Below are 11,922 nucleotides of genomic sequence, written 5' to 3' on the forward strand. Positions count from 1 at the left end.
GATCTGAGAGGGGAGTGGCCAGATGCCAGGGAGTGGACGCATCAGGAGGGGCTGGCCAGCTGTCGTGTGGGAAGAGCTCTGCGGCATAGAGGGATAGCTGGAGGTCATTGGTGTGAGCTGTTCCAATGGCATGTTAGAACCCACTAGCGTGGGTTCACGGGGATGGTGGAGGGACACGGTACCTCTCTGGGGCATTGCCAAGGAGGCGGGCAAAAGGGAGGAGGGGTTGCGGCTTCAAGGGAGTGTCACAACTTTTTAGATTTTGGGGGAAATGACAGCATGTTGTAGGCTGATGGGAATGGCCAGGTGGAGAGGGAGGACTGCAGCCCAGTCGTTGAGGTGTGAGGGGTGGGGTCCGATGCACAGATGGGGACGTGGCCTTGTCTGGGTCTGAGGACAGCTGCTGTAAAGAGGTAAGGGAGCATTCTCGGTACAGCTCTGGGTGGGTGGAAGTGACAGCCGGGTTGGCTTCCCTGTGACTGCCTGTGTCCTCAGAACAGACAGCTATTGGCCAGGAGGGAGAGCTGGGGATGGGGCAGTGGTGTGCGCTGTCTCCCCAGGAAATGATTGAGTGTCATTTACACAGAGGGATGACAAAACTATTGCCAGACTGACCCCTCGCTTTTCTGTTACAGGACATTCATCCTTTTTATGCGGATTTGATGAACATCCTCTATGACAAAGACCATTACAAGTTGGCTCTGGGACAGATAAACATTGCCAAAAACTTAGTGGACAAGTAAGGTATTGTCTTGATACGTTATATTTTATATTGTCAACAGTGAAAGGAACTTATGTGATTCTTTTCATTTCTTTAAGTGTTGCCAAAGATTACGTGCGGCTCATGAAGTATGGGGACTCCCTGTACCGCTGCAAGCAGCTGAAGCGCGCTGCCCTGGGGCGGATGTGCACCGTGATCCGGAGGCAGAAGCAGAGTTTGGAGTATCTGGAGCAAGGTACGGGTGGTGCGTGAGCAGAAGCGTGGTCTGGCATGTGTTCTGTTCAGGTCCTCGGTCCTCGTTGACAATGCATTTTTGAAATGTTTTTGTTTTTTAGAGAGGAGAGGATCAAGTTAGTTTTTCCAACCTAACCTATAAGAAATTTAATAGGTCAGTTATTGAAAAAGCAGTTAACACAGTATTTACAAATTAATAGTGCTATCAAGAAAATCTGTGTATCATTTTTAGTAGATAAGGCATATACATTATAAACCAGGAGAAAATGCCAAAAATATATTTAAAAGTAGAATAATCCATAGTTTCATCTATCATTGATTTTTTTCACTGACTTTAATTAGTTTTTAAATGCAGCTTTTATAACATATAATAGCATCAAACAGCCACTCCAGTTTTGTCACCCGATAGTTTTATATAATAGGACAGTTTCTGAATTAACATGATAGGTTTTATTGAAACATTTCAGTGACTTTTCACATGCGTGTATTTGCGACAAGATATCAAAACTTGGCTGCTGTGCCAGTGTCTTGGACGAGCTCTTTGGTCTTCAGGGTGGCCCGGTGGTATCACTGGTGCTGTGTGCACTGCAGTCAAGGCTCCCAGAGCAGGGATCCCGAATCCCCGGGATGCAGACCAGTACAGGTCCTGGCCCGTTAGGACCCAGGCTGTGCAGCAGGCGGGGAGTGGCAGGCGAGCGAGCAAAGCTCCATCTGTATTTATAGCTGCTCCCCAGCTCTGGCATCACCGCCTCAGCTCCTCCTTGGATCGTCAGGCACTAGATTCTTATAGGAGCACCGGTCCCTGGTGCCACAAAGGCTGGGGAACGCTGGCCTAAGGGGAGTTGTCACGTGGAGACGGCCCTCTGTCTGGCCAGGAAGATAAGGCGTGATCTGATCACTTGACTCGGTGTTTTTCCGAATGCTGTTTCTACATGAAACCGCATTCGGAAAAACACCGAGTCAAGTGATCAGATCACTGAGTCAAGCTGCGTGGATGCTGCTGAGTCATGTGTTTTGGGCCCCACCCTAGACCTGTGGGGCAGGAACCATGCGGTGGGGCTGAGGGTAGGACTTGCACTGCTGTCCTGTAGGCCATGGCACTCTGCAGCTGATGATGGGTCATTGTCTTCCTCATCGCTTATGTTGTGATGAGGGCTTTATGTGGGGGTGAGGGCCATACGACCACCAGCCTGGAGTGGGATGAAGCCAAGCAGGTTAGAGTTTCTGTGTTTGTCTTGTGGAATTAAGCACGTTTAATTTAAACTTCTCCCAGTGCGTCAGCATCTGTCCCGTCTGCCAACTATTGATCCGAACACGAGAACCCTGCTTCTGTGTGGGTACCCGAATGTTGGCAAATCCAGCTTCATCAATAAGGTTGGTCTGTCTCCAATGGTGACGCAGGTGACTGAGGACCTGCGGCCAAAGTGCTGCGTCCCGGCCATGTGCGGTAGAGGGGTTGGCTAGTTTCTAGTTGGTAAAACACTATGGGCTCAAAACCCCCTATTCTCGAGAGAGGGTTGGTCCATCCGCACCTAGACGTGTTGCTTTCACAGTAACCATTTTTTTGGTTCTTGGGTGCAAATTTCTAAAGAATTTAAGATGTTTAAGTACATTTTTGTGAAAATGCGCTGTCAGCTTTCACATACACCGCTTGGTCCACGTGGTGGGAATGCTAAACCACCCTTTACATGCGTGAGTTTATTCATCGAGACCCAAGGGCACTCCTTAAGTGACATGGTGCTTCAGGACAGTCAGCTGACCTTGAGGGAACTGAGCAGAGTAGAAACAGCTTTTGAAACGTCACTTCAAACTGGCAGCAGCTCAGGTGCCAATAAAACAAATTGTGTTTGTGTGGCTACTTGCTACCAAGAGCAGTTTTGCTTTTAGGCTCTGTGGGTTTTTATTTCGTCCCCAAGCCGTGCTGACACGGTGACAGACCGAAGCTGTGCAGTGCCCTAGCTGAGGTTTCTAACGTTTATCAGCCGTGCCGTGGGGCCAAGATGGTGCCACTGAAATCAAGTACATTGAAATGGCGTAAAAATGAGTTTCTCAGTTACACTGACCACATTTCGAGAGATCGGGCAGCGTGTGGCCAGCAGCCCCCACATGGACAGTGCAGATGTAGGCCATTCCTGTCATCAAAGGAAGTTCCGCTGGGCTTAAGGGGTGACAGGAGCAGCTGGCCCATGTCCTCCTGGTGACAGCCCTCCTTGCCTTTCTGACACCGGATTTAGATCCTCCCCGAGCCGCGGTGTGAGCAGTGAGTTGTCACCTATCCTCGCAGTTCAGCGGTGGCGGGCTCGCCTCGGTGTTTCTTTTACAAAACGTGGAGCTGCGATTATGCTGCTTGAGAGGTAGTGAGGTGTAGAATTCCTACGTTTTTTTTTTGATTGGTTGCAGGTGACGAGAGCAGACGTGGATGTCCAGCCTTACGCATTTACGACCAAGTCTCTGTTTGTCGGACACATGGATTATAAGTACCTGCGTTGGCAGGTGAGAGTGTTCGCCTCTGAATGTATGGCAGACGTCCCGGTGTTTGTAGGGTGGGGCTGAGCCCTGTGGGCCCAGTATGTCTGTCCGGGTGTCGGTGTACCAGTCGGGAGGCCGAGGAGAGGGTTAGACTTGGGGTTGCAGAAGGGGGGTTCTCATTCCTCTGCTAGGGTCCCCGGGGGCAGCCAGCTACCAGGAAGGCTCTGCATTGTGTTAATGGTGGTGCTGTTGGTGGAAGTCCCCCGTCACCATCTCTGACCCACCATTAGAAGTGGCATTTGCTAAACAACTTCAGCAGCATGAAGCAGTCTGTTCCCACAGGTCAGCTTAACCTGTGTAAGCAACACAGGAGCGCCTGTCCCGTGGGCGTGCTGGCTAGCGAGTCCAGGCCTCTGCTCTGTGACGTCGCCGAGCAGACGGGCTCAGTGCCTCGCTGGCTCCCTAACAAGCTCTGCAGGCCGTGCCCCTCCTCTCCTTCGTGGCTTGGCTCTGTGCGGCCTGCGTCTGTCAGTTGGTCTCGTCAGGGTGGCTTTGGGTGCGTGCCTGCCCTGGGCTGTGCTGGATGGCAGGCGTGTGAGCCCGTGTGGGCCAGTGTGACGCTTGGACGTCAGGTTGTAGATACCCCGGGGATTTTGGACCAACCTCTGGAGGACAGGAACACCATCGAGATGCAAGCCATCACGGCCCTGGCCCACTTGCGCGCCGCCGTGCTGTATGTGATGGACGTGTCCGAGCAGTGCGGGCACGGGCTGCAGGCGCAGCTGGAGCTCTTCCGGAACATCCGGCCTCTGTTCGTGGGCAAGGTGAGTGGCGGGCAGTGCCCCAGCCCCGCCTGCTGTGGGGAGGCGGCCACGACCTCACTGCCTGTGTTCTTGTCCAGCCTCTCGTGGTCGTGGCCAACAAGTGCGATGTGCGGAGGATAGCCGAGCTCCCCGAAGACAGCCAGGTGAGTCGCTCCGGCATGAGTCTGTCTGCCGGGTTTCAGATGGAGCTGGGAAGCAAGAGTCGTGCCCGTCGGTTTTCCCCGTCGCAGTTGAGGCCATGTCCTTGATGGGTTAGCAGAGCTGGCTTTATGAGGACTGTGTCAGTGGCTGCATCTGAAACTTCTCGATTGCCGCGTGTTCAGAGGCTGGAAACATCCGTGCGTGTGACCATTTGGCGCACGTAGCCCTTGGGAGACGTGCTCACATGGGAGGGGGCTGTCCTGGCACTGGGGCCTAAAGGGGCATGCAGCACAGGCCCCGGGCAGTCGGGCACGGCAGTCCTTTCAGAATAAGTTTCGGGGTGGCAGGGGACTCTGTGTTGCCCACATGCCTCCGCACAGTCTGGTGGAGTGGGCTGGGGACGGAGTGAATGCACAGGTATCTGACACTTCTCAGAATCGGCACCTGTCATGTCTGCTGCACCTCCAGGGGGCAGGGGTGGGGGCCCTGGTTCTGCAGACAGAGTGGACACTGCAGCCCCATCAATGGTGTCTGCCAGGATAGGCGCCGTGACAGACTTTGCACTGGCACGGGAGTTCTCAGGCCATGGCCCGACCAGCAGCGTCGGCATTACCTTCCCGTGGTGACATGTCCTAGAGGCAGGGCCCACCAAGTCACACGGGCCGGTGACCCAGTGGCCCGGGCTTGAGCGGCGCCCGGTGCTGGGCGCACGCTGGAGGTTGGGAGCCACTGTGGCGGGATGATGTGCTCGGTCTGGCAGCATCGCCTGAGCAGACTCAGAAGGCAGAGGAGGGTCTTGAGGAGGTGCACACTGCTGCCTGGCCCTCCTGTGCGATGCGGACGCCACTCATGGCTTGATGACATTTCAGGTTTTCAGACAGCCCTGCAGCTTCCTCGGGCTGTGCGGCCTGGTTAGGATTCGCTTGTCTCAGAGAGGACCAGGTACCTCTTGAGTAATCTCCGTTTTTTGGGTTAAAAGTGCTGGAGGGTGGAGGAGGGGACAGTAGGGCACCAGGAAGGCCAAGGGACTGTCACGTGGAGGCTCGGGCTCTGAGGTCCATGGGCTCGAATCCGGCCTTACCGCCTGGCTGCGTGCCGGGGGGGCCACCTCTCTGGACGCGCTAGTAGCAGCGGCGCCCTCGGGCTGTTCACAGTGACGTTGGGCAGGGACCCAAGGGGTAGTGAGCGCTGTGGCAATGTTGTCTGGGTGGCGCCATCGTGGAGCCTGTATTTCCCAGTGCTCTGGCTCTGTTGGAGCTACATGTTGGTTGCCACCCCATCAGATGTGGATGCTGTCACCTCGTGCTCAGGCAGGTGCAGGGAGCGTCTTACTCGGGTCCCCTGCCAGTCTGTGGTGGCACTGGTTCTCCAACCCGGCGTCCCTAGGACCAGTGCTCTTTGTAGGAAGGGGTCTGACCTGCAGGGTGGACCCTGTAGTGGGGAAACGGCCCTTTCCAGGGCAGCTAAACAGATGAGACCGGTCGCCTGTGTCTGGTCGTGGTCGCGGTCCTGGCCGCGGCTGGTGGCGGTGCACGGCGAGGTCCCTTCTCTTGGAGTGTGGCGGTTTATAAGGCGCTGGACACATAGACGTCTCCGTGATGTTCTCGAAGGAGTTCTCATCGGTACGGAGACCAGATTGTTATAAAAAGTCAGTTTGAAACGTTCTTTTAAAAAAAATTCATCTCTTGATCTTCCAAGTTTCTTTTTGGAGAGTAAGATCTCTCAGAATATCCCAGAAAGCTTCTGGTTTGCTTGCAGTAGTCTGGTTGATTCTCCCAGTTATTTGTATTTTAGCAACCACCAAAGGACGTGGGGAAAGATAAAAAACTTTTTGGAAGACATCTTTTGAAAGAGTTAAGAAGTAAACGGCAGTGCCCATTGGAGAGGCAGTAAGATTTGTTTACAGAGACCTGGGAATAATGCGTGTCATTTTTCTTTGTATTCCCAGAAAATATTTATGGATTTGCAGGCTGAAGGATTTCCTGTGGTGGAGACCAGCACCTTGACAGAGGAAGGGGTCATTAAAGTGAAAACAGAGGTCGGTGTCGGGTGCTTTTCTGTCTTCCTTTGGCATTAGCGCATCAGCCGCAGGACGCAGGCTTCTCTGCAGCTGTTGCCAGCACGAGCATTGGCAGTGGCACTGGCAGGGGCCTGTCCTCGTCCCACTCGCCCTGCCGAGGGTGGGTCCTTGAGAACACACGGCACTGTGCGATGCGCCCACTGCTGGCTCTCTCTCTTTCCCGCCTGTGTCCCTGTCTCTCTGGATCCTGTCCAGAAGTGGAAGGAAAAGTGGTTAGTGGGAGCAGCCTGAGGCGTGTCCTGATGGATGTCACAGGATTCTAACATTTTCGCTTCGGTATTTTTACCTGAAATAAAAAGAAAAGGCAGCTGATACATTTGGTTTTACTCCTGCTCAGTTGCTCCCAAGTCCTGAGGTGGGACGTGACTCGAGCCAGGGTGGGCCTCTACTGAGCGCTGGTCACTGGAGGGAGACAGGGCCAGGAGGGGACATGGGAGCGCTCGGGCAGCTCTGCAGGTGCTGCCTGTTCTGGAGAGTTTGAAGGAGGTTACGTCCCTCCTGGAGGGTTGGGTCTGCCCTAGGGGACTTACTGGGCCTTGGGAGCCCCTAGGACTTTTAGCAACCAGAAGACACTAATGAGCAAAAGTGTGGATCAGGTTCCAGACTTCTGGAACATACCCTAGTTCTGGGTCCCTCCAGGATGGTGTGACAGGATGCCTTGTGACTCTGTGCCTCACGTTTGTACTTTCTTAGGCTTGTGACAGGCTTTTGGCTCATCGAGTTGAAACCAAAATGAAAGGAAATAAAGTGAATGAGGTGCTGAACAGATTGCATTTGGCTGTGCCAAACAAAAGAGATGACAAGGTAAGGTGGCCTTTGTAGAGAGCCCTAGACCCGGGACTGTGGCGTTGCCAACATGGTGGACACGCATGTGCCTTCGTCCAGGGGCCTCCGGTCTAGTCACACACACACACACACACACGGGTTTCACTTGTGGCCTTGAGTTTCTTTCTCAGACTGAAACATGCCACGTAAATCAAAAGGTGACAAATGAGTATGAGAACCTACTCGTCACTACACCAGAGGCACTGTTAAGTCTTGTTCATTTTTCCGGAAAAATCGTTGCTACAAAAGCATATTTTTTAAAAAATTTCAAACACAAATATATTAAATTTTGTGGGGTTTTTTTTGCCATTACAGACAGTGCTCAAGTGACATCTTTATACACAGTTCTTCGTTTTTCCTTGAAAATAGATCTGTAGAGTGAATTTTAAGGTGTGGCATTGAAAATGCCATCGAGGTGTACTGCGCTGATGGCTCCCAGCACCGTTGGTGGCGGGTGTTGGTGTCTGTCAGTCTGGTCGATTAAAGGTGGTTAAAGACGCAGTGGTGATCACTACGTCGCGTGTGCCAGCATCCGATTCTGACTTTGTATACCTGAAATGCATGTAACTTTGTGCCACGTTACACCACAGTTAAGCAAAGGTGCTTTAGCTGTGATGTATTCAACAACCAGTGCAGGGAGCACTTTTAATGAGCTTTTCAGTTTTTTCACTTCACATTGACATCTGATTTTTATATTAAGGAAATCAGAATCTTGTATGTCCTATAAAACTTTTTTTTTCCCCGTTATTTGCCTCTTGATTTGAGGGGAATTTTTTTAGCCTTAAAATATATTTTTAAACGATTAGCACGCGTTGGTATTTTTTCTATGGCCGCTGGGCTTTGCGTCATGCATAGAGATGTCTACTGTCCATTCCAGAAATATTTCTTCTGTATTTCAATGGTTTAAATTTTTTTTTTAATTTTACCTGTTTTGAGTCAACTTTGACTCAAGTTTCAGGTTTATTTTGTTCCAGGAAGCGGATGGAAGTAGGTACTAGGCTCTGTTTTCCGCTGGCTCGTCATCTGTCACAGGTTTAGGTCTTTCTTACTCAGGGAGCTGCTCTGTTCTCCCGTATGGTTTTCTTTGTCAATGTTCTCAGCAATCGTGATGTTCACATCTTCTAAGTGAACTTTAGAGCCGGCTCGTGGGGCCTGCCCAACTTCCACACCCTCTGCCATCCCCCTAATCATCTGCTGGCATGTCGGTGGTCTGGGCATGGTTTTACATTTCCTCTGCAGATGGAGAGTTTGCTTCTAGTGCTTCGTTTCTGTGCTGCAGCAAGGCGTTTTACTTGAACACTTCCATACTGTCTTCTCAGGAGAGGCCCCCTTTCATCCCGGAGGGAGTGGTGGCACGCAGGAAGAGAATGGAGACCGGGGAGCCGCGGAGGAAGAGGGTGGGTTCCTGTCGTCCTCACCAGTTCACTTGTGGAGGGCGGGGGCTGTGCGCGTGAGGGCTGGGGACTTAGCGCCTGGTGTCCACGCTGTAAGCTCTGAGGACAGGGCTGTGAAAGGTCCCTGCCTCGTGGGTGTGTCCCTCCAGGGGTCAGCAGGAGTTAGGATGGCTCTGCTGCCAGAAGTGGCGGGGGAAGGTTGGCCTTCAGGTCGGAGAGGTTATGGCACAGGGACGGGGCTCTGCAAGGTCAAGCTGCGACCGTGATTGTCGTGTTTTTTGTTGCAGGAACGAGATATTGAACTGGAACTGGGAGACGATTACGTGCTGGATCTTCAGAGTAAGGGCCGCGTGTCATAGCTGCTGTGAAACGCTCGTCGCACAGTGTCTCAGTGTGAGGGGCTGGCTGGGCTCTGCTGCCCCGCGTCCTGCCAGTTCCTTAGGGGGCGAGGTCCCGTGCTGGCGGGGTCCAGGCCCCCCGCCCTGAGGTTTGCTGTCTTGTTGGATGAGGGGCAGTCTGCGGCTTCCGTAGCACGCAGATGTGGAGCAGGTCGATCCTGACCACGGGCTGCTGTTGGTGCCTTTTCGCTTCGAGTGCGCCTTTCGATGTTCCTCTCCTCCTGGGGTCGCTTCGTCGCGTGCGGCGTCTGGAGTGGTTCATGAGCACGTGCCTCGCTCACGCAGGGTCAGATACAAATGCTCCGCTGTCTTTACTGGGCGGCGCGACTCACATAAGCCATGACTTGTTTTGGCTCGTGGTGCTTGAAGATGTTGAAAACGGCTACAGACGTAACTTTTTTTTTTTAATTTTAGAGTACTGGGACATAATGAATTTGTCCGAGAAATACGATAAGATACCTGAGATCTGGGAAGGCCATAACGTTGCCGATTTCATCGACCCCGACATCATGAAGGTTTGTGTGACTTGTTCTTGATATGGCCACTAGGGAGTGGAAGCCAACTTTTGGCTCACCTGCATCTGTCACCCTCGTTCCTTTTATACCCACCAAGCCTCCCCGCCTCCGTTACCCCGCTCCTGCCTGGGGGTCCCGGAGGCCCCAGCGCTGCTCACCGGGCTCCACACTGCAAGCCACCTGCTCTCCTGCCCTCTGCGGCTCGGACGCAAAGCCTGTGGGTGGGCGCTGTCCTCACACAGGTCCTTCTCGTCGACAGGCTATGGCTGGATGTGGCATCTTCCTCCTGTTTTGATCCTCTCCTGTTTTTTCCTAGCATGAATATCTACACGTTTCTTTCATCTTTAAAAAACAAAAACCGTGTGTCTTCCTGTAGCGCCCTCCTATCATTGCTCAGCCAAGCCTTGCGAGAAGTAGAACTTTGTAACAGACACGTCCACCTCCGTTTTCTGTCCCCGCCGCCGTCCCACATGGAGTTGTTTACGCTCTGACTCCTGGTGTCTGGGGAGGGAGCCTTGGCGTCAGCCTCCTCCACTCTCTGTTCCCAGGTGCCCGCTTTGGACAGGCCGAGTTCTCTGCGGTCTGATTTACGTTCTCGCCGCTCTTCCTGCATTTAAGCTTCTAATCCCCACCTCTTCCCCGTGGCCTCCTGCATCTGGCCTCCCACGCGTGAGAGGTCGTGTTACTCTGCTTTCAACTGTTCAGTTGTGTTTCTTGCTTCTCTTCCTGTGCAACGCTGTGTCCTCAGTGTGGGTTCACGGTGGCCTGCGACCTGCCTGGCGGTGCCCTCCCCAGCCTCCCACCACATGCTTTCACAGCAATGGTGATGTAGCAGGTGGGCTGCCGGGTCGTGATGCATATACGTGTCACTGTTTAACTGCACCACCAGCGAGCTTGTGTTTGGGACGGCGTCAGCTTGGGGAGACTCCCGGGACGCTGGTACGAGACTGGCGCAGATGGCTCGGGGAACCTGGTTCCGTGCGAAGGTCCTGCGCTTGTTTATGAGTTGTCCATCGTCAGTTTGGTTCGTTACTCTTTTTAAAGAAACTAGAGGAGTTGGAGAAAGAGGACGAGCTGAGGGCAGCTGCGGGCGAGTACGACAGTGAGCCTGAGAGTGACGACGACGAAATGGGGGAGATCCGACAGCTGGCGAAAGAAATTAGAGAAAAAAAGAAGCTGAAAATTCTGCAGTCCAAAGAGAAGGACACACAGGGACCCAGAATGCCGCGGACCGCTAAGAAGGCAAGTTTCGCGCCTCTTGGTGAGGTGCCCCGCCTGTCTGCGTGCGGGTCCCCATGCGGTCACGCCTGGTGCAGCATCTCCACCCGTGTGGCCACACGCGGGGCTCGCCCCGTTCTCTTGGAGTGTGTTGACTTTCAAGGTTGGTTGAGTTCACCTTTTACATGGTGACTCTCACGCCTTTGTTGATTTTCAAAGTTTAGAACTCTTGGATTCAACCATTCTGCAGTCATGCAAAGTAAGATCAGAATTTATGATTTCCAGCCATAGGTTAGCACGTTCTCGTTCTTAAACTATTTTATTGATCAGAACTCATGTTTGTAATTTATGGAAAAAACCCGATCTCATGTATACACGAAGGCAGTTTGTTGGCTCCTGTGACCGTGAGCTGCAGGTGGGCCCGTGAGGTCTGAGGGCTTGCCAGCTCGCAGCTCTGTCTCCGTAGGGTCTTCCTCTCACATTCTCATCAGGGTAGCAGGAAAGGCTAGGTCCAGTGGTCATCACCAGACCACAGGTGTGGCAAAGGCTGGGGACAAGTCCCCAAAGAAAGAAGATGATGCACGAGACAGTTAAATTGCAATGAGGCAGGCAGGAGCGGGACAGCGCTGTAGACCCCTCACGGGTGCGCCTGTGCTTGGCACTTTTTGTGCGATGGCGCGTGAGTGGTTCTCAGCAGGTGCAGGAATGCTGGCCTCAGTGTGCCCCTGGCAGTCCCCTGACCTCAGCCTCTGTGGCCTCATGCGCACCCAGGGAACCCGCTCGGAGTTGCGCAGGATCCAGGATGAGGTGTGCGCTGCGCTGCACGTGACAACTACCCTATAAACGTTATTTCTCGTGGCGTGGAATGAACTGCCCAAAAACAGGAACCCACGTAAAAGAGTGAGAGGTGTGTCACGGATCATTTACAAGGCACATCTTCCCCTGAGTTTTGTTTCCTTAAACGTTCATCAGACTGACTTTGCTTAAAATAAACGTCCTCTCCCGCCTTTCAGGTTCAGCGGAAAGCCTTAGAGGATGAGATGCGCAGCCTCGGTGTCGCCGTGGGTGGTGATGAGAACGTGAGTGCGAGGTGCTCTCTGGTG

At 53.1% G+C, this 11,922-nt stretch overlaps 1 protein-coding gene across 1 annotated transcript in view; it reads left to right on the plus strand.

Moving 5' to 3' along the window:
* The window catches only part of GTPBP4 (GTP binding protein 4), a 19,495-nt gene that overhangs the window by 2,788 nt on the left and 4,785 nt on the right, over window positions 1-11,922 (plus strand). Inside the window, exons 3-15 of the mRNA XM_011380922.2 lie at window positions 636-739; window positions 820-956; window positions 2,229-2,329; window positions 3,356-3,448; window positions 4,057-4,248; window positions 4,326-4,391; window positions 6,338-6,427; window positions 7,163-7,273; window positions 8,614-8,691; window positions 8,976-9,027; window positions 9,501-9,601; window positions 10,646-10,843; window positions 11,833-11,919. Of these exons, the coding sequence (XP_011379224.1) occupies window positions 636-739; window positions 820-956; window positions 2,229-2,329; window positions 3,356-3,448; window positions 4,057-4,248; window positions 4,326-4,391; window positions 6,338-6,427; window positions 7,163-7,273; window positions 8,614-8,691; window positions 8,976-9,027; window positions 9,501-9,601; window positions 10,646-10,843; window positions 11,833-11,919 (1,410 nt within the window). The remainder of the gene's footprint in view (window positions 1-635; window positions 740-819; window positions 957-2,228; window positions 2,330-3,355; window positions 3,449-4,056; window positions 4,249-4,325; window positions 4,392-6,337; window positions 6,428-7,162; window positions 7,274-8,613; window positions 8,692-8,975; window positions 9,028-9,500; window positions 9,602-10,645; window positions 10,844-11,832; window positions 11,920-11,922) is intronic.

Source organism: Pteropus vampyrus, unplaced genomic scaffold, assembly GCF_000151845.1.
Source record: "Pteropus vampyrus isolate Shadow unplaced genomic scaffold, Pvam_2.0 Scaffold415, whole genome shotgun sequence".
NCBI lineage: Eukaryota > Metazoa > Chordata > Mammalia > Chiroptera > Pteropodidae > Pteropus > Pteropus vampyrus.